This window comes from Drosophila innubila, chromosome X (genome assembly GCF_004354385.1).
Source record: "Drosophila innubila isolate TH190305 chromosome X, UK_Dinn_1.0, whole genome shotgun sequence".
Lineage (NCBI taxonomy): Eukaryota > Metazoa > Arthropoda > Insecta > Diptera > Drosophilidae > Drosophila > Drosophila innubila.
In genome coordinates, this window is record NC_047626.1 from 3,451,063 (window position 1) to 3,474,693 (window position 23,631).

The 23,631-nt window shown below is 34.5% G+C and overlaps 1 protein-coding gene across 2 annotated transcripts; it reads left to right on the plus strand.

Moving 5' to 3' along the window:
- Positions 1-4,389: 4,389 nt before the first annotated feature.
- LOC117789832 (probable E3 ubiquitin-protein ligase IRF2BPL) lies at positions 4,390-23,165 on the plus strand. 2 transcript variants are annotated; one of them, XM_034628980.1, is made up of 4 exons: positions 4,390-6,331; positions 21,678-21,791; positions 21,995-22,635; positions 22,712-23,165. In XM_034628980.1, exons 1-4 carry the CDS (start codon positions 5,365-5,367, stop codon positions 22,850-22,852), a joined length of 1,863 nt encoding a protein of 620 aa, XP_034484871.1. In that variant the 5' UTR covers positions 4,390-5,364; the 3' UTR covers positions 22,853-23,165. The 2 variants fall into 2 exon arrangements, with proteins under 2 accessions (XP_034484871.1, XP_034484880.1); XM_034628989.1 differs by having other exon boundaries at positions 21,702-21,791.
- Positions 23,166-23,631: the final 466 nt, after the last annotated feature.

Genomic DNA, 23,631 nt, shown 5'->3' on the forward strand with positions numbered 1-23,631 from the left:
ACGATACTAAACAAAATAAAAATGTTGCGCAGCTATAAAATATATATACATACATACATATATATCTCGATCGGTATTGAGAAACGAAAGTCTAACTTGCATAATATACATCCCTATACATATATATTATGTATAACTGATAACTGTACTACGTCGAGGCGATTATATATTAAAAATGTGTAAAACAAGCGATTGCAATTGCTCAATGCGAAAAATTAGTTAATAAGCGGCACAGTGCTAACTGTTATACACTCACACACACACACACAGCCATACACACTCATGTTTATGCTGTTAAAACTGTTATACATGCTGTATTGTACTTTATATGTCTAGGCATAAATTTAAAATTAAATAAAAAAAAGAACGCTTACAATTAATTGCTATAATGTGACACACCCCCCGCCCTTTTCTTAAATAACTGATTTACATGTTTATAATAATAATAATAATAACAATAATAGACATTTGCTTAGCTTAGCTGTTATATTGACTGTTATGCTAACAGCCGTATAACAGCTGTTGGCTAATATTTCTGTGCGCCTCTCAATGTTTAAACTTTAAACTAACTATAAATACATGCATATATGTATACATATGTATGTATATACATTATAAATTTAGTAATACGTAAATTGCGTATATTTTTGTATGCAGTTGATAATTATATATTATTATTATGTTTAAAAATACATTTGATTCCATCAAAAGCCCATATATATAATATACTATATGTAGTTTTTATTTATTGATAAACAACATGAGTAATGGTCATCATCACCATCAAGAAACGTTATCAGCGCCTTCATCATTTGCCGGCGGGTTTACGGGTGCACTGGCACCCATTAAACTGTTATACCCTACACAACTTTTTACACCCACTTCAAGTACAACAGAGGAGAACAAGTAAGAAAGCTTTAGCGTGTGCCCGACTATAAGATACCCAATGAAATCTTGAATCCTTAACTCCTACGGAACAAAAATTGCTGCATATATTTAGGCGCATATCTTGATTAAAATCTTTAAACAGCCATAGCTATTGTTATATTTATAAAATCCTAATGAAATTGAATTGAATGATTGGTAATAATAAAAAGCAATGTTTGTCATCAAAAATGGTATTCTATTATAATGGTATTCTATTATAAGAACTTTTAAGGTATGTATGTGATGTATCCCATCAAAGGTAGATTTTGCATATACACCATGACTTCTCTTCTTTTAAATTTTAAGTTTTAAAACTACATTTTTTCTTATATGTAGTTAACAAAAATAAGATCGGTTTAGAAATTTTTTAATTTTTTAATATTATTTTTCAAAAATTATAATTTATAATTCAAAATTATAATCGTTGCGAGAAATACAAAATACCCTAGTATTAGATGATTAACGGCTATAATCAGGGCCCAGTTGAGCTTTGGCTTGTATTGTAGTTGTGTGTGTGTGTGTGTATCTGGTTTTTCCGCATTGTTGCTTCCAGGAAGCTCAATACAACAATTTGGCGAATACACACAAAATAAAGGGCAACACGACAACGACAGGTTGTATCTATGTATCCATCGTGGAATTTGTCCCAGACCATGGTCTGCATATCGATCGATAGATACATACATACATATACATACATATATGTGTATGCATGTGTGTGTCCCAGGACAATTGGTATACACACACGCGGCCCAGCAATAAGGAGGCGTGGCACAATACACACACACATACAATATATGTATACATATGTACATGCGCAGTTCTAACGTTTCCTGGTCACAAAATAAAATACATAACAAACATAGTATGTACACAGACATACACATATACACATGCATAGTAAATAGCATGCATAGCATTAACATTTAGCAGCGCTGTTGGCTGTTACAGCGCTGGCCAACGCTAACAGCTGTTAAGTCAGCTGTTGCTGTCTGTCAATGGGCATTCCATCCAATCAGCTGCTTGCGCTAATTAGTTTACTTTTATTTCTTTTATATTTTCTGCTTTTGCATTTTTGTTGCATTAATTGTCTTGAGAAATGCGTAATGACACACGTCATTGTTAAATATGTATATGATGAAGCAGCTGCAAATAAGCAAAAACAACAACTGCAATCATTATTTTTTAGTTGCAGTGACGTAGCAGCGACGTCGCAGTCGGCAGCAGCAGCGACGCGACGACGCGCCGTTACGTATTCAAGGTCTACATTTGTGTATCGATACACGAACGTTAGTATGTACATACATATGTATGTGAGCATGAATGTATGTACATATGTATGTACCACAATTTGGTATGTATACGCCTGCCCATATATATATGTATGTGTGTATGTATATTTACATCTGTACATAGTATACATACAAAATGCTCGTTGTTCTTGCACTCGTTTCAACCCCCAACACGAAACGCGCCCCTTTTGCACGACGTAGCGTCGCGCCGCATCGTCACAGCCTTTTGCTTTGCCTTTGTTTTTGCTTTGCGTGTTTGCTTTTTGCTTTTGCTTATGACGTGCTCGCACGTACGCGACTCACAACTGTTGTCTGTAACTGTGTGAGTGCGCTGTGTGTGCATGTATATATCGCGTCATACATGCGCACGCTGTGACAAACATACATATTGAAATGTGTTTGTATGTATGTATTTATTTGCCAACAGTGGCAACTCGCTGTAACATACACAGCATAGCCTGTTTAATTTACAGTGGTTGTCAGCTTATTTGATTCACTACTCTTACATATGACTAATTTTATATTAATATATTTTTTTAAGAAAGTAATACTTATATAATGTTTGATTTGTTAACTAATGCTTAAACAAATTATTTACATTTTATTTTTGCTATATCTAAATTATTCAATAAAATAAAATTAATACAATTTTAAATAAACTTATCTTGTAATTTAGAAAAGCTAAAAATAAAGCACTACTACTATTACTAACATATGTATAACAAATATTTAATGATTTAAGCATTTAATGAAAGAAGCTAAAAATGTAATTTAAGCACAAATTTGTTAAGTAATGTTTTAACTTAAGCAAATTTGTTAAATTTTAGTTTTTACGTATGTATGTATATTTTAACTGAATTAAGCAATAATAAAATACCCTATTCTTACATATTAAAGTTGTAAATAAATTAATGAGAAGACGATATAAATAAAATTCAAACGCAGATTTGTTTATTAATGTCTAAGCTTAAGCAAATTATTTTTATTCTATTTTGAATGTATATTATTTATAACTAAATTAAGCAATAAAAACACTGCATAGTTAAAGAAAAATAGCTACTGGGTTAAATAATCTGCGACCCACTGTATATGACTCTGCTCAAGACGAACGTCTGTCCAATCGGAGAGCTTGCACTGTACGTTTGAATGTATGTACGTGTGTGTGCGTGTGCATGTGCCAAAAGCACACGCACACAAGCAAAGCAGCGAGAGCGCGCATGAACTTAAAAATGTGTACAACATGAAACACAGCAAGCAACCCAGTTGCCAATTGGCTAGCGTGCAGCTGTAATGCGATAAGGCGCATTGAAACCAATTACAATAAACAAATTGTAAACGAATAACTAAATACAGTAAATGAAAAAAGAGTATTGTCATCGCAAAAAAATTAACTCAGTTTAATATTATTAAACAATTACAATAAACCTTGCCCTAACAATTTTAGTATCATGTGTATCATTAATAATAACAAATAATTATTGTATACAAAATTTTGCATCAAGATTACAGTAAACATCAATTTGGCATATCAACATTTATAATCTCAATATAAGCCAGGGACTATAATTAATAATTATTTAGTTTTTTTTTTTTTCAATTGAAAAAATCATTCACTTTTATTATCTTTAAAAGAGCGTGAAATATACCAAAATTTTACTTTAAGAGTAATCTATCTTTTGAGAAAAAAAATAAAACTCAAGAAATAATAATTATTTATACGCAAAAAATAAACTAATGATTATTTCTTGAGTTTCATTTCATTGATTACTACTTGAGGTTTTTTTTTTATCACAATTTTGTTATTTTGATTAGAAATATATGTATATAGACAGTTTTGATCAAAAAAGTGTATGATTATTTTTAAGTTTTTTTTTATTGTTCAAAAGTAATCATTAAAAAAAATCATTAATAATGATTATTTCTTGAGTTTTATAATAAATCCTATAATAATTAGGGTCCCTGATATAAACATTTAAAATACATTAGTTATTTTAATATCAACATTCCTACTGCAGCAGTTACATGACCTATGTATATATACACATGTAGGTATGTATTCACCACTGGGTTGCCAGCTTCTTTTTTTTTTTTGCTGCTGTTGTTGTTTCCTTCTTGTTGTTTGCCTTTACTTTACGCTGCTTTGCTTTGCGCACCGCTCGTTTTCATCATTCTGTAGCCGAACGTTGCCGCGTCAAGTTACGTTACGCTTACGCTCAACATTCTTCGGTATTTCGTTGCCCACACAATTTTATAGCGACGCGTCGTCGACGCTCTCGTGTACGTGTCGTGTGTGTGTCTCTCCCTGTCTCTCTTTCTCTCGCACGCCTGTATGCGTGTGTCTCGAAAAACGTAACGCGTACGTGTATACATAGTTGTAACAGTGTGTGTGTGTGTGTCGTGCGCCACAGCGCAATAGAAAAATTAAACGGAAAATACAATAATTCTACAACTATAGTATACTAATTGTATTTATTTATTTTTTTCAAAGTGTATTAAACAAAGCAAACAATAATATTGTAAAATAATAGTACTGCTGGCCATGTGTGTGTGCGTGTGTGTGTGCAGCAGCGGCAGCGAAAATCAATAACAAAGCGCAAGGCGCTAAAAGCGACAAAAGAAAAATGTACAACAAGCCGCAAGAGCAAAGCCAAAGAGCAATGTTGAAAACGACAACAACAACAAATTGCCGGTACTTTATAGAGCAACAACAACATCAGCAGCAGCAGCAACAACAACAACAACAGCAGCAGCAGCAATTGCAGGCGCCATTATTAAACAATTGTATCGATATTTGTTATCGGCACTAATTAATCAAGCCGTTTATCGGCGCTTAAAAGAGAGCAGCATAAAATTTGTGTGTTTGTTTTTTTTTCGTGCGCGTGTGTGTGTGTGTGTGACGCCAAAAAAGTGGGTCGAGTTGCGCGCGTAAATTTGGGTCGCAGTCGCAGCAGCAGCAGCAGCAGAAATTGCAAGCCTCTCTCTTCTCGCTCTCTCTCGCGCTTTTGTAGTGCATTCCATTCGACTTCCAGTTGAACTACAGCACACTCCCACGCGCGCTCTCACTCTTAAGCGCGCTCTCACTCTCAAACGCGCTCTCATACGCGCCTTTACGCTCACGACCCTTTTTACACATACACTCTCAGCCATGTCGCTGCAAACGAAACGTCAGCACTGTTATCTGTGCGATTTACCACGCATGCCATGGGCCATGATCAATGACTTTTCGGAGGCAGTGTGCCGTGGCTGTGTTAATTATGAGGGCGCCGATCGCATTGAGGTTGTTCTGGATGCCGCCCGGCAAATGAAGCGTTTGCATCCCAGCAGCAAGCGTGCGCATGAGAATGGTGAAGTTGTTGTACTGCAACAACAACAACAACAAACGGGCTTACTGCCACAACATCGCGGTACAGTGCCCAGCACAAGTGGTGGACCCAGCGCAGGGGGTGGAGGTGTACCGGGACCGGGACCGTTATCCTTGTCACATCATCATGTGGCAGCGGTGGCAACTTATCAAATGCCACGCATAGGACCACCGTTACCCCCACCCCAACAGCAACAACAACAGAGTGCTGGAAATAGCCTAATGGATTTTCCGGTTAAATTGGAGGCAACGCCGGATGTGCGACCCGTACGCATTTCCCATATGACACCCCACCCACATATGCCGCCCAGCGGGGGTCAACGACCTGGCGGACCAGGTACCGTTACACAGCAAGCACCCGGTGGTGGTGGCAACTCTACACTGTTGCCAGCTCTCTCGGTTAACTTAAAGCGTCCACCCTCCGATGATGTTGATGTCGATCAACAGCAACAACAACAACAACAACAACAACATGGTCCCCCTCACATTGGCGTCGGCGTCGGCGTTAGCGTCGCTGAACTTGCTGCCGGCAGCAGCAGCGGCAACAACAACAACAACAGCAGCGGCGGCGGACCGTCAAGTGTTAAGCGCAGCGCCCTGGATGATCCGACCGGCGTACGACCGCCATTGACACGTGGCGAATCGCTGCCAGCGCCCGTTAGCTATGTTCCCGAGCGGCAGCTCAACTTGCGCGACAAACAGCAGCCGGTGCGGGCGCCCAGCTTCGATGCATCCACCTTCAAAGCGGGCGGTAAGTTAACCCCCTCCCCATTACATTCCACACTCCACATTAAACACTCCACATTCCACACTCCACATTCCATTCAGTGTTGCCATTTAAGCAATTTTATTGCTAGATTTAGCAGCTTTTTAATTGCAAAAGCTAGAAACATTTTTGAATTGCTATAAATCTAGCAAATTTAGAAAATTATTTAGCTAAGTTAACCATCTCCATTACATTCCACACTCCACATTCCATTCAGTGTTGCCATTTAAGCAATTTTAATACTAGATTTAGCAGCTTTTTAATTGCAAAATCTAGAAACATTTTTGAATTGCTATAAATCTAGCAAATTTAGAAAATGATTTAGCTACTACAACTTTTTCTTTATATTGCTAGAATTTGTATAATTTAAAAAGCTGGAAAATTAAATGAAATGCTAGGAGAAAATCCATTTTGTCAAATAAATAACTATTTCGTCAGCACAAAGTTTTGGGCAAAGGTCTTTTTTGTGTACAAAGATGTCGGATTTCAGATTTCGGAGATTGAAATTCGACATTGTCAAAATATCATTGCTGTTGAAATAAAATAAGTTAAAAACTTATTTAGTTTAATTATGCATTCTTTTATAGGATTATATAATTTTTTTTTTACTTATATACTACCTAATAAAATATACTGCATACTTTTAGGCGATTGTATTGAAATAATAACTTTATTAGTTACTTTGGTTAGCTATTACTGCCTTTCTACTTGTCCGACCTTGCTGCGGCTAAGTGATTTTACAGATAATATTAATAGATAACGTTAATTGCCATAAAAACTGTATGATCTTTAAAACTGTGGGTGTGGTGGTTTTTGCGGAGGAGGAAGGGGGCGTGTCAAAAATTTAAAATAAACTTGACCTGCTTTAACGCATTTGGAGTCTGTGGGTAAAAATTTGGTGTCTGGTAGGTCTAAACTCCATTTAAAAAAGACAGTGCCATAAAGAGAAACATAAGGATTTGACATCTATTACATAGATAACTTTCCGCCCGTGGAAATTGATAACGATCGAACTAATAACACTTAAGATATGCTAATAAAAATATGCTTAACATGGAAAGCAAACATTTTTCAACTCAAAAATTAGAAACTAGGAATTGATTTTAGAACTATATAAAAACATCTTAGAATTGAAAGTGGATTACGAATTTGGTTTACTATTTTGCATAGATATCTGTATATAGATTCTCTAAAAGTTAATATATCGAGTGGTTTTACATCACTAATTTCAACTAGTGTTGTGTAGTGTTCATGAAGTGGCTTCAAAGTCAAAATTAGAGCTGGGAAACTTGGATTCTTTTGCGAATCGATTCAAATCCGATTTAAAATTGATTTTTAGGGTGCATATCGAGTATGATAACTGCGGAAATTTCTGTTCTACTCCAATCGTTATCAGTTACAGCGTCGTCTATTTTTTTTTTTTTTTTTTAATTGGAAATTGGTTTTAAAATAGTTCGAATAGCGTAAAGATTTAAACAGAAATGGACCGAAGATTTGGTTGCGCTTACAAACACAAGTCCCTGATAAGCGACCACTGCAAACTGGCACAAATCCCAAAGCAGAGTGAGTGAGCCTGATTAAAGCTTATCAGTGACAGAGAGCGACAAAAAGAGAGAGAGAGAGAGCGACAGAGATAGAAAGAGAGCGGAGTCACAGGAAGAGTTATAGAAGATAGGAAGACATGAGTTGTGCTATTACCGCTTATCAGTCGAAAAAAAAAAACTGATAAGTCGAAACAGAGCAGCGATTAGATAATGGGACAGACAGACGGCCATGTTCTCTTATCAGTGACTGTTATCAGTGCCCGCTTATCGGGCAGCCGCGTTGCGTTGACTTTGTCCGCTGTTGAGTCCGCTGCCTGTTGTTTTTTTTTTTTTTTTTTGTTGCAGTTGCAACCTTTTTTTCACTCGTTACCCAACGGCTGCAAAAAGCAAGTTAGAAAGAGGCTTATTACAAAATAAAAAGTAATTGTTTAGTAAAAAATTCACATAAAATTCCGATAGTCATGTTTGTTATTGAATTTTTCTACGAAAATGTGAAAAGAACAAACAATGGATTAATTTTTAAAATATTTTTAGTATCATGTGCCTTACATTTGAATAATGATAAACATATAAGGAGATCTAACTTTTCACTTGTAGATTTATTTAAACAGCAACATTTTTTTTTTTCTTTTAAATTAAATTGTACAAAATTGTAGATAATTATATAAACAGCTTAAACTTCGTGGTAGGATAGAATTCAGACAAGATTTTTGTATTAATTATAATTATCATCGAAAAGATTGTCTAATTATAGTTTATTTTTTTTTTAAGATTAGATAGCTAACCTAATGCTTCATTATAATAGTATTAATAATATTGATGACTCTTTTAAAATCGATTTAATTGGTATACATTTTTTTCTTGCATACATGTGTGTGAAATTTGGTGTGAGAGTATATTAAAAAAATAGGAGCAGTCGACAGAAGATCAATTTAATTTAAAATTATATAAGGAAATATGATTTTAAAATTATAAAAGTTACATAAATTTTTTATTTAAAAATATATATAATATTAAAGTAATTATATTGAGTCTGGGCCAGAAAAAAAAACAAATTAGTTCAATAGATATAAGTGGAAAGTCTCCCACAGATCCCCCAAAGTATATATGTTTTGGATAAGTATTAATAGTTGAGTCGATAAAGCACTGTCCATACATTTATCCATTAATCTGTTAAAACCCCTTGATCTCAGAGACTATAATAACTAGAGACTTCAGGTCAAGTAGGTTTTTTATTTTTGTTTCGAATCACTATATCATATGGCTGCCATAGGAACGATCCGTCGAAAATGAAGTATTAGTATGAAAAAGTATTTTGTTTGTTAAGATATCTTAACATCTTTTGGGTTAGTCTTACACATCCTTACCAAATTTGCATCAAATCAGACTACTATATCATATAGCTGCCATAAGAACGAACGGTCGAAAATCAAGTTTTCATATGAAATACTTCCTTGTTTTTTAAGATATCTCAATCTCAATCTGACAGAATATGCATTTAAGTAGGTCTTACACATTCTAACCAAATTTGGTTTAAATCGGTTCACTTTATCATATAGCTGCCATAGAAAGAATCGGTATAATTTTTTTTATTTTATCCTATTGTCAAGCGAGCAAAGCGAGCAGGGGGAGCAGTTGAGCGCCCGTTGTTATTTGTTGTATTCTGTGGAACGAACGAGCTCTTCCAGGCTTCTAGGCCACAACAAATGCGTGCGTGCATGTGTGTGTGTGTACGTGTGCGTGTGTGCGTGAGACATGCATACGTACGGAAACGCAGTCATGCAAAAATTTCACCTGAAAATGTCCAAAAAGATAGGGTAGTTGTGTGAGGGAGAAGGGGGGAGATAGAATGTGACTGACAGCATCTTTTGCAGATGTGCATTTGTCAAATGATTCAAACGCAAAAACGTCAAACACGCGTAAAAGCACACGCATCTAAATATGTACACATACAAACACACACACACACACACACCCACACAGTTGTATAGTTAGAAGTCAACGCATTTTGCAAGACGACGACGCAACCCTCGTTTGACACGGCGGCACCTTACGAGCTGCCAACCCTTGCCCGTAAAAAGCCATTTGCTTGACATGCGCACAAAACTAAAAAGCTAAAATACATAACAAGCTCACACGCACACACACACACACCCATACACACCCATACACTTGTATGCACGAACGCACACACACGCACACAAATACGCACGTAAACCGAAAGGACTGTAAATGTAATAAAAACAGACGTGCAAAAAGTCGAAGTCAACATTGCACACTGGGACCGCAGGCTAAAAAACGTGGCCAAAATCATTGTGGTTTAAAAATCACATGAAAATAGAAATATATTTGATTTTTATATTATTTATTTATTAAATGTTGTTTATTTTAAATTTAGATTCAGAAAATTTAAAGTAAAACTTGAAAAAAAAAATTTTAAAATAAACCTGAAAAGCAAAAAAAAAACAAAAAATTAAATAATGAAAAGTCTGAAGTCATTAATTCTTAAAAATGAAACATTATCAATTTGTTTATAACAAGGAAAATGTGTTTGAAAAATGTACGATTGAGGTTTTAAAAATATATTATGATATTATGATTAAATATGCGCAAGAAAAATTATTGAAACCGCAAAAGTCCAAGTTTTAAAACTAGAAAAATGGCTTTAAGATAAAAATTTAAAATAAAACCAGAAAAAAAAGGAAAATTAATTCTAAAAAGTACACAAGTCTGAAGGCATTAGCAATATAATTTTAACAAAGAAAAAATTTATGTTTTTTAAAAATGAAAAAATAAATTGTACGATATTTATACTCGTTAAATATACACAGGAAATAATTTTAAGCTTGACTCCAAAGGTGAAAAGCACAGTGTCATCTAAGCAGTCTGTATAAAAACTTATTTAAAGCACTATTAAGTTTTCTATTGAACGCTTTTTTTAATTTTTAAAATATCTTTACTGGTTCAATATATGTAAGTGATGGCCACACTGTGCATCGCATCGCTGTCGATGACTCTCGACTCAGATGCTGCTGCTGTAACTGTGTCTCTCTCTCGCTCTCTTTGCTGCTGCTGCTGTAACTGTGCCTCTCTCGTTCTTCACTGTTGTTGCTTAGCTGTTGTTGTTTTTTTGACTGGGCTAAACGAGTTTTTGCTTTTACTGTGTTCTGCTTTTTTTTTTTTTTTTGTTACTTTTCGTATGCCTTGTCGTATTCTTCTTTATTTGTATTATTTTAGTGTGCGCGCGCAAAACGTCATTAAACTTGTTTTGGTTTTTAATTCTTCTTCTTTGCTGTTTTACGCTATGCGATAACAAGTTGCACACACACACACACAACGTTTCACATACATACATAGATATATGCGCATACGCAGAACCGCAAACAGTGTAGATAAATTTTTAGTTAGTATACGAAACGAACTGCAATAATCGTACATGCACATACATACATACAAACTTGTGAATTGTATATCACATACATACATACTTTTATACATACTTGAATACTCAGCAAAATGCAGCAACAAAATATATTTAGAATTTGATGCCGTCATCTTGTGTGTGTGTGTGTGCATGCGTATGTGTTAACTGTGGGGCCAAGCTTATTTTCATTGATGACTCCCATTGCATTTTTGAGTTTAATTGCTAGCTGATAATGACACTAAACAATTTTCATTGATATAATGCTGATAAAGTTTTATTTATAAAGCATTGCATTTAATTTGTTTTTTATTCTTTATCAAATTTAGACATTTAGATAATGTTCATAATTTGAAATTTTAATTTTTAATTTAAATGTATATTCTGATAAGTCAAACAAAAATAAATGAATCAAAAAAAAAAAAAATGAATAAATAAATTGAGTTTGCATCACTGTGCATAAATTGTTTTTTTTCTTCTTGTTGTTGCTGTTGTGTTTTTACGTTTTACGCTGCTTATTGCTTATTACGTGTATTTACGTTACGTTTTCCCTATGTATGTGTGTATACGTATGTTTCATTACCAAAATCAAATGTGTGTGTGTACTAAAAATATAACAAACTTTGTGTTATACATACACAAAAACTCTGCATACAAATATGTACATATATATATATGTACATATGTATGTACATTAACAGAAGCAGCGTCATTTACACTCAAGCACATAATGCATGCGTATATACATAAATACATACATACCTACAGACGTGTGCAAAATAATAAGAACAACTTCTAATAACATTAATGTTACTATAATTGTAATGTTCCTACTCCAATGAAACATCATTTGAAGTAACAGTGGCTCACAGCTTATTTGATGCACTACATTTTAAACTATTGTATTTATTTGCATTTTTTATTATTATGATTTAATTCCTAGCACAACATTTGTCTTGTTAAATTAAAAACGCCAATAAGAAAAAGTAATAATAGATCGAGTTGAAAAAACGAGTTTTTTTGAGGGTCATTTATTAGGATAGTTCATCAAAAATTTAAAAGTGAACTTAATTGTGATTATAGTGATTATTAAACTTAAACTTCTACATAAAATGTAATATTTTCTTTTATTTTCAACTTGAAATGTTAATTAAAAAATAATAGAGTTTGAACTTTTTTTTGTATTTTAACTAAATTTTAAAATACTATGTCTTTAAATGACTTATTATTTGTACTTGTAAATTATGCGGTTGCTATTATTTTGCACACGTCTGTATCTATACATGCACTCACTGCTCCCTCCCACTCTCTCTGTCTCTCTCTTGCCCCTGCGTTGTCTTGTCGTCGTCTTCATTCAGCGCTCTACATTGCATTTGTTGTTGTATCTAGATTAGAGTGACCATTTCATTGCAAGAAATTTTTCATTGTGTATATTACAACTCGCTCTTTCCCGCTCTTTCACTTGCTCTGTTCTAGGTGTTAATTAGGCACGCTCTCTTGTCAATCAGCATCAAAATGCAGCGCGGCACTTTTACCGTTAACACGTGAACAGTGCGGCGTGCAGAGAGAGAGAGCGAAAGAGTGAGATTTTGTTATGCATGTGTGTGTGTGTGTGTGTGTGTGTTTGTGTGTCGACGCTGACGTCGCTGCTTGCGTTTTGCTGATTAAATGCATCACAGTGTGTGCGCACAGTGTGACCATACATACATACGTATGAATGAAAGTGACAATGTTTTTTTTTTTTTGTTAGTTGTCGGTGAACAAATCAGATTTTGTTAGACCCCGAATATGATAAGCGAATGTGTGCGTATCATGAGGTTGACATATCTTATCCACACAAATATGATATCTCAGCTGTTATCAGTAACAACAGTGGAAGAGATAAGCAGGTAACTGCTCGATAACAGACCAATAACCAGAGCACAGTGGTTGTGAAACAGCTTTTTTGTAATACGATAAATTGTTATCAGCTTGAATGGTTTTAGTTTTCGATAATATTGATTACATATTATACAATTATCAATGATATATCGCTTCACATAAATTATCAAATGAAACTATGCTTAAAAAGCAGTTCTCTTTTATTTGTTTGAGGGGTGGGGAAAACCGGACAATGAACTCAATCGATTCACTTGGCATGATAACAGCTGAATTTTTGATTTCAGCTATTTCAGATTAATTATATATATATTTTTTTTTTGTTATTTTCAATAAATCTGTTATCGCTACACAATTATTTTAAATATGTACATATACATGCATGTTTCTAAATAGAACTTTCTACATCATGTTGTATACACGCTTTGTGGCTTTCCTCGTATTTTATTCCCATGCGGCTTTATAGCTTAGTATATACATATGTATGTATGTATGTAGCTGTTTAGCACATAACTGATAAGTTATGCATGCGTAATACGCTCAAGCTCTAAAACTGACTTGCGATAAGCATTTCTCTACCATATTTTACAGTCCGATTTGTTGTTGTTGTTGTTCTCGTTCCATTTGAAAGCGACGTCATGTGTTTTATATTCGCATTGGTCCATAAACATTAAGAGGCAGCTTAGCGATATGGAAAGAGCCTACTATATATCCCAGAAAGCATTTTTTAAAATTTTTCTACACATTTCGTGTTTTTTTCGATTTAAATTCTTAAATATGGGCTCATTTTCTAATTATGTAAGAGCCTTTTGGTAGAGGATCATTTTCTGATCTGTTTTTTCCTATTTTCAAGTCATATTTGCAAAAATTTAAGAGTATTTTTTCAATAAAAAAGAATTTTGAGCATATGTATGAGTTATTTTCGAGTCTGATTGAAATTGCATTTAAGATTAATAGCGTTTTAATTAATAGAAGGGCTCTAAAAAGACTTTTTTATGTTTCTTGATCGGTTTCGGCTCAATTTCGATTCATATTTGCATTCTTTTGAGACTATTTGTTTAATAAATCACAATATTGAGTCATTTTCGAATCTAATTGAATTCACGCCTAAGATTAATCTCCTATTAAGCATGCAGAGGGCTTTTTCAATAATTTTAGAGTATTTTTCAATAAATCTCAATTTTAAGCTTGTGAATGAGTCATTTTCGAATTTTTTGAAATTGAAATTGAATTGTAATCACTTGTTAAGCACCAAAAGGGCTCGAAAAAGGCTCATTCTGTTGATTTTTTTTTGTTAAAATAGGGCTTAATGTTATTATTAGTCTTTTTCAATATATGTATGTATTTGTAGACTCCACTTTCGTTGGCTTTTGGTGCGTTTTTTATGCACACAGCTGTTTTGTTTATCTTATCGTGAGGTGCCTCATTGAGGCTCTATATGCCACTATCTTATCGCCATGGCCAACTGTGACTGATAGCGCATGGAACATATACATAATACGATTACTATATATGGTTGCATTCCCCATGGAGGCACAACACACGCTTTGTCTCTGTAGTTTGTTTATTTTTGATTATGCGTTGTGTTTTTTTTTTTCGGGGTTTTTATTTCTTTCAACCATATAAGTATACTTTTTTTTTGTTATTTTTTTTTATGATTTATGAAATGGTTTTATCAACGGAAATCATTTGAGAGATCCGAACTATGAGTGGGTACTTGAAATAATCAGAAAACCATTAAGTGCCAGAGCTAGAAAATATTCATAATTTCCAATTACGCACAACTGTTTCATGTTTACAATGTAAACAAATGCGCTCTACAAATCGTATATTGTATAAAAATATCTATTAATGTTTACATATATGAAAGATCTATGTAGTTGTAAAAATGTAGAGCTCTCACGCCATTTGGGGTGTGGTTCTTCTTCCTATTCATTCATGTGAAGAAGGCAACAATTATTCAGCTCACAATATGTTTTTGTTTTTTTTTGTAAGTATTTGTAATAGAATTGACAAATGATTCATGTTTGTGCAAAAAAAAGAGAAAAAAAAATATTCCTAAAGCAGACGGAAAAGTTCTGAAATGAAATGAAAACAAAAATAGATTCACCTAAGAGGCCCCAACAACAAATCAGCTAGTGAAATTGCGTGTGCTGCATTCACATTGGATAAATTTATGATTTTTTAATGTGAATGAAGAAATATACAAATTGAAAATGTGTAACATTTCAGTTTAGTTGATCTATTTTGGTTTTAATTACTGTATTGCTCATTTTCGAAATTATTTCAATATTTTCACATGTGTGAACTTTGCGAATTTAAACTAAAGTTGCGAATCGACAAATTGCATAGCTGCAACCACTGTGCATGCGACGCTTGCATATTTTGCTGCTCTCTGTCACTCTCTCCTTCTCGTTCTTACTCTCTCGCTCTTTATTAGCGCTGATGCTGTGATGACTGCTCATTATTGTTATTTTTTATTTATTTATTTATTTTTTTTTGCTATTATTTTTACACATTTGCGTGCAAAAAAAAATATAAACAAATGCTATAAATATCCACGTTTCGTTACTGAGAAGGCCACACACACAGCACATGACGTCGCACAGTGGGGCTGCAGACCAAAAAAAGTGGCGAAATAGTAAAAAAAAAAAAAAAAAAAAACAAAAAAAAAATCATCAAATATCCCGATAATAAATACGTTAAATTTTAGTGTTAGAAATGTTTAAAATTTGTGTTTGAATAATTTTGATAGATTTTCTTGTTCTTACCCAATGTATACATAAAAAAAAAGGTTATAGCTTTTGCGGATCCTATAAAAAAATTAATTTCGTACACTTTTTGCAAGTTTTCGATAAAAATCTGATTTACAGTAGCTGTTAAAGTATAAAAAGTGAGTGTGTAAGTAAATGTTAGTTTTCTATTAGATTTTTTCAAATACCTTAACTGGTTCAGAACATATGATATTTGCAATGCAAAACGAGAAATAGTCCCCACTGTGCTTCACTGCGACGTCGACGGCGACGCAGCAAATTGCGATGTCTGTGCGCGTTTTTTGACTTGCCAATTGAGCAAAAACAACAACAACAATAAGAAGAAGAAGAACAACATCACGCAGCAACAGCAACAACAACAACACAATCTAGTCTCAATAAATAAACATAACAGCACTCTGGGGCAGACGATAACATTACGTATGCAGCCCACTGTGCGCCGCTGACAGCGTCGTCGACATTTGAGCAATGTGCTCAGCCCCGCTAGGCATACAAATTAAAAATAAAAATCAAATTAAAGCCCAGCTCAGTTTCGTTTCCTTTGGCTACGTTTTTTTTTCTTCTGTTTATTTTTTTTTTTATTTGTATTTTCAGTATCAGCAGCAGCAGCAAAAGTAAATTGTGGCTACGCGTGCGCGTGTTTTGAATACATTTGCAAGCATGTTAACAGTTAACAGCGCAAAGTAAAGTAACAATGCAAAGTAACAGCGGCAAGCTACCAGTGGCAATGTATAGTAAGGTAACAATGCAAAGCAATAACAGCGCCAATGTATAGTAAAGAAACTATGCACAGTAACAGCGCCAAGCTAACTGGCAATGTGTAGTAAAGTAACAGCGCCAAGTTAGCAGTGGCACTGTTAAGTTAAGTGCTAATACAAAGTATCAATGCAAAGAAACAGCGCCAAGTTAACAGCAAAAAGTAACAATGCAAAGTAACAGCATCAAGTTAACAGTCGCAAAGTTAAACAGCGCAACGTTAAACAGCGACAGATAAATGTCTGCGCGCTCTGTTAAGTGTTGCAGCAGCAGTTTGCGCATGTACATAACCTATGTCTCTATGTATGTACATGGATTCTTATATACCTACATATTTATATATATGTACATATATAAATTATTTGTATGTATGTACCCACAAAAAAAACCTCTACACGAGGTAAAAGTCTAGTGACGAAAGCAATTTCTAGACCCAAAATTTCTGATATCCAATTTTGTGACGAACAAAATTCAGTTTAATCTAAAAATTTTAAATAAAAATATAAATTAATATAAAAAAACGAAAATTGGCATTGTGCACTGTGAGTAAAAGGGTGATCTTCTTTGTACATAAAAATAACTTTTGCGCAGTGCCGAATGCCAATTTTCGTTTTTTATATTAATTATATTTTATTTAAAACAGATTAAACTGAATTTTGTCGTCAAAATTGATATCAAAGTCTAGAAATTGCTTTTACCTCGTGTAGAGGTTTTTTTTGTGGGATATCAGAAATTTTTGCAATTGCTTTTGCTTTTGACAGTGTAACTTTATCATTAATGCAAGCAAATAGTAAAATATAAAAATTTAGTTGTTGAACGTATTTCATATGTTAAAAATTTTTTTTCTTTAATTATAAAGAAAAACTAGCGGGCTCCGCCCCCTACTCGCTTTGCTCGCGCTGCTACAGCCGAGCATACTCTACTGTCGGAGACCCCGAATTTACTATGAAAAAAAAAAGTTTTTCATACTAAGACTTGGATTTCACCCGATCGGTCCTATGACAGCTATATGATATAGTGGTTCCGATTAGAACCAACTTTGTTCAGGATATATAAGTCTTAAATAAATGCATATTCTATTAGTTTGGTTACGATATCTAGTAAAACAAAAAAGTTTTTCATACTAAGACTTAATATTGGACCGATCGGTCCTATGACAGCTATATGATATAGTGGTCCGATTTGAACCAACTTTGGTCAGGATATATAAAACCAAGATAAATGCATATTGTATTAGTTTGGTTAAGATTTCTTATTAAACAAAAAAGTTTTTCATACTAAAACCTAATTTTGACCCGATCGGTCATATGACAGCTATATGATATAGTGGTCCGATTTGAACCAACTTTGGTCAGAATATATAAAACCAAGTTAAATGCATATTGTATCATTTTGGTTGAGATATCTCATAAAACCAAAAAGTTTTTCGTACTAAAACGTGATTTTCGACCGATAGAAAAATGTATTTATTCACTTAACAGGTAATATCTTCCGAACCCCTCAACCAAAATTTATGTTTCATATACCAAAAAACGCGAAATTGTACGTATTACAACATATTAGAATTTAACAAAAATCGTTAGAGCCGTTTTGTCAGAAATCGCCAAAATGTAAGCTAAAAAACTTTATTTCACCTGTAAAATGTTACCTGAGTACTTTAGAAAAAAAGTTTAAAGGTACGCCTAAAAGCCCTCAAACACACCTTTCTAATGATATATAGAACATATCTGTAGCTTCTATGGTTTGGAAACTGTTGAGGTTTCAATTTTGGCGGGATTTAGCGTTTTCCCGCTAAACTAGCGGGAAATTGAAAAAGTCGTAAAACAAACATTTCTAGATTTTTGAAAAGGAATCAATCTCCATCATTACATTTAAGCTTCTTTAGCGCTTTGATGCAAACAGACAAACAGACAAACAAACTGACTTTTCATTTCATTTTGAGAAGTCCACTAAAATTTTCAAATTTATTTATCTTTTGAACCAGTTATCGGATTTGGGTGATTGAGGTATCAATCGACGCGTATTTTAATTAGAATTTTTAAAAAAATAAAAATTTTACCAAAAGCCCCAACGGCCCCATAAGCTGCAATTATCAAAATTTTTCCCCTCCCACTTACACCCCCGTATCTCATGACCCAGGTTGGTTAGAAAAAGTTTTAGTACGCCATTTTGTAAGTTAGAACTAAACCTGTCGATCGGTATATAACTCGATCTGATCGGACAGTCGTAGCAAATTTTCCAACTTAGCTGTATATATAGTTAGTCGCCTTTCGCACCCTTCGTGCTGCTTTCGTCACTAACGCGAACTGCCGTCCGCAGTGATGTTAATTGGCGTGACCGACGCTCGGCAAGTCACGCGGCGACCGAGCCGGCTGCGTGACGAAAAAAGCCAAAGCAAATAGTCAAAACAAAACTTCATCTACATACACACATGCATTTGTATGGATGTATGTTTGTGCATGTGTATGTGGGTGTGTTCGTGTTTGGTATACATACACAAACGCTAACTTTGTCGCTTGCATGCTTACAGAAAATGAAAAGCAAGAAATAAAAAGTAAAAAAAAAAAAAAAAAACAAAAAAAACAAAAAAAACCGGCTCATCCAACTGCATTCTGCACGTTTTTCTTCTACGTTTTGCTCGCTCTCTCGCTCTTGCGTCGCTGCATGCGTCGCTGCCTTGTGACGTATGCGCAGCAGCAGCAACAAAACTGGTTTCGTTTTATTTCGTCTTCGTGCTTGTGTTCGTGTCGCTGCTGGCGTTGCTGCTGCTGTTGGCAGTTTGCCAACTGACGTCGCGTCGCTTGCAAAAAACCAGCTGGTTGAAGATTCTATTGTTGTTGTTGTCTTTGTCTTTGTTGTTGCTGTTGTTGCTTGCGGTGCGGCCCAGTGAGGCCAGCAACCTGCACACTGTGTTGTTTTCTGACGTCACGTTGCTGCCGCTGTTGGTGAATGAAAATGTTGTCGTTGTTGCGCGACTGTTGCCAAGAATTTTTGTTTTTGTCTGTGTGTCTGTGTGTGTGTTTGTATACATACATACATATATAGACTGAAAACGTTCGTGCCAAGTTCTAAAATTACAAACAACAACAACAACAACATCTTGCAATGAAAATGATTTCATTTATGTATTTTTAAATTTATTTATTTATTTTTTTTTGATTCATTGGCTTGAAAAATCGAAAGCAGCCGCCATTAAGTAAATATTGTAAACATAAATAAAAAACATCTATACAAACATCAAAGCACACGTACAGTGACTGACAGCTTATTTGACCCACAACTAAAAAAAAAATAAAATTAAATAAATTCAAATTTTTTTTTTATTCTTATATTTTTTTTAAGAAACAAAATGAATTTATATAATAATAAATATAAAAATATTTACCATTTATTCCAATTTAGAGAAATTAAAAATTGGAACTACTTGTCAAGTTTTATAAATTGACTTCAAATATCTTTTAAGCCAAAGAAACTTTTATTTTCAATTTCTATTACAAAGCTTGACTTTCAATTTTTATTTTAAAATTAAGAATTACCTGTCAAAATTGAACATAAAAGTTGAATTTAAAATCATTTTACTTTATAAAATATGCTATTTTTAATTTTAAAAAAATTAATAGTATAATTTTTAAAATAAAAATTGAAAATATTATGATTTCATTTAAATAAAAAATTAAAACATAAAATGTAGTGTTATTTTTTTTCTAATTTTGTTATAACTATCAATTTTTATAATAAAAAATAATAATTTTTAAACTAATAATTGAAAATAAAAGCTTATCATGTTTTTTTGAATTTGTCGTACAAAAATATAGATTGTGTATTTTTTCCCACTTTTTTTAAAGACATTTTTGTGCTGCAATATTTTCAAACATAATTGTTTATTGCGGTCCCTGCTAAAAATGTAGTGGGTCAAATAGGCTGTGAGCCACTGTACATAATTTTGTTTAACATGTGCTTACACTTCTTTAATGCTCAGTATCTGTTTACATACAGTGCGCTTTCGATATAGTAAATTGTGGGCATAGCAAATATTTCTCTTTCTTTTTTTTCGTAAACAAATTCCCAAAATAGTTGTTTGTTTATTCTTTTGCATTCAATAAACGCTTGTTTTGTTTTAAGCATTATTGCTTCAAGAGAAATTTTAGTTTCGGAACTAGTTCTTGAAATTTCAGTGAGTTTCAGCACGGTTAACAATTTCAATCGGTTAAAACCGGTTTAAGGTTCAGTTTCGATTACGGTTCTTATAACTGCATGTAAAAACTACGTAAAATGTAAATTAACTTTGTAATAGAAAGAGGATATCACAATTTTAAAAATAGACAGCTTTTTAATTTTACAGTTATAGCTAATTTAGATTAAATTGGTTTATTTTCACTATAAAAATTACTTTCTATTTGGATAATATTGGAAAAATCTGAAAGGTTTAAAAATATGAATACTATGTGAAGCTTTAAGCTTCAACAGTATCATCTTGACTCTGGTAAATAAGCTCATTCGTAGTCTTAAAAGCGACTTATAAATTACTCTTTTGAGCTTAAAGCCTACTATAACTTGGTCTCTTATTATATTACTTTCAAACTGATTCTCAATTATTTTAATTAAAGTTTTTTGCTTCGAAAGCACATTAAATCAGCTCACTAAAGCTTAAAGCCAACTCTCCCTTTTTGTTTCTTACAACCAGCGATAAAAATCCAGTGTAAATATCAATACCTTCAGTATCATATAAAAAGTATTAAGTCACACATCATAAACATTTTTAGATTTTGGAAATACGCCACTTGGTTCAAAGGTTGCAACTTTTATGTCAATTTCTCAATCTTTTTAAATTGTTGCAATTTTTGTGCTTTATATGCACACTAACGATTAATCATTTAAGCTTTAAGCTCACTCTCTTTTTATGTTCTATATAACTTTTAAAACGAAAAGTATTCTGTCGGAAACTAAACCTAATACAGTGGCCAATGCTTACTATATTGCAGAGCACTTGTCTCCGGCCAGTCGACGTAACGGTTCCAGCCCGCCATCGGGTCCATTGCCCCCCCGCAGTGTCCACTCGCCGAATAGTTCGGGTAAGTTTTCAAAAATTAAAAATGTAGTTGAAAATGTTATCGATAACGTTTAGATTAATTATCGATTAAATATCGATAAATCGTCGATTAATTATCGATTAATTATTGTTAACGTATCAACTACTTTATGATAATATATCGACTACATATCGACTACCAATAGATTATTTGTCAATTATTAATCGATTATTTATCGATTGCAGGATCATCGTCAGGTCGCCGTTCGTCGGGATCACGTCACGTGTCGAGCACAACCGTCACAAGCAGCGAAGTCGGAGTCTCGAATTCCGTTCAAGCGGCCGCCGTCGCTGCCGGCCTTGGTGCGGGCAGCGCTGCCGGCGTTGGCGGCTCTCTGGGTGGACCTGGAGGTGGCAGCAATTCACTAAGCAGTTGCAGCAGCGGAGGTGGAGGAGGAGGAGGTGGTGGTAATAATAATAATGTTGCATCTGGCAACGCTGGACCCTCGTCGCTGCCACCTAATCCGAATGCGGTGTCGACTGGCGATGGCAGTGCCAGCGGTGGTGGCAACACTGTTGGACCAGGTGGCAACAATGGCAGCGGCAGCGCTGTCAACACAGGTCCCGGCAGCAGCGGCAGTCAAGGCGGCGGCAGCAGCAGCAGCAGCAACAACAGCGGCAGCACAGCCGGCATAGGCAATGCGCCCGGCAGCAGCGCAGCGCCAAATTCAGCAGCAGCGGCCGCCGCAGCAGCAGCACAAAATGCCACACTCAAGTGCACCCTGTGCCAGGAGCGTCTCGAGGATACGCATTTCGTGCAGTGTCCATCGGTTAACATTCACAAGTTCTGTTTCCCCTGCAGTCGCGAGAGCATCAAGCGTCAAAATGTAAGTACACACTATCGATCACTACTCACACTCTCTGTTATGTTACTAATGCTGTCTTCTTTTAACCCATGTCTAGGGTCTGGGCAATGAGGTGTATTGTCCAAGTGGTGAACGTTGCCCGCTTGCTAATTCCACCATACCGTGGGCATTTATGCAGGGTGAAATCACCACCATATTGGGCGAGGAGGTCAAGGTGAAGAAGGAGCGCGAGTCTTAATGTCCATTTTATTGTAAAAAGCTGCGCAGAGCTTTGGAGCACTTTTAAGAGAGAGAGTTGTGTGTCTGTGTGTGTGTGACTTTGGATCAGCACGCTCTCTCTCTTTGTCAACCAATCACACACACTCCCACTCTCTCACACACATTTGCCACTCTCTGCGTCTGCCGCCTGCAGGCAATCTGCAGCGATGAGAGCAGATCAAAGAGAGAGCGGCGGAGCGAGGTGTAAACTTCTTTTTTTGGTGGCGACCGCGACGCCGGCGTCGCAGCAACAGCGGGCGCTTTGTCCATGACGACCAACAACAACAACAACAGCAAACATTTGTAGTCATAAGCAACAACAAAATTTGTAACTTTTAAAAAGAAAATAACAAAAAACAAAAACAACAACAAGTAGATAACAAAAAAGAAAGAAAACACCAAAAGCAAAAGAGAATGGAATGATCAGGCATGCTAAAAAAAAACTGTAGCATACTTAGCAGCGTCAAAAAGTGAAAGAGCAATTTTTATTTTATTTTTCAATTACTCGTTGTTTTTTTGTGCAAAATTTACGGCAAAGAGAGACGAAAAAGCAAGCAAAAGCAAGAAGAAAATACAAGTAAAAATACATAAAGTGAATTATATGCAAAAAAATAAAGAAAAGAAAAACAAATGAAAATGATGCACTTACATTATATATACATGTAACTGTATACATAAATATTATAATATTATTTTTTTTTCAACTATTTGTATAAGATAATTTTTGTTGTTAACCCATGCAAATGATTTAAAACTTTA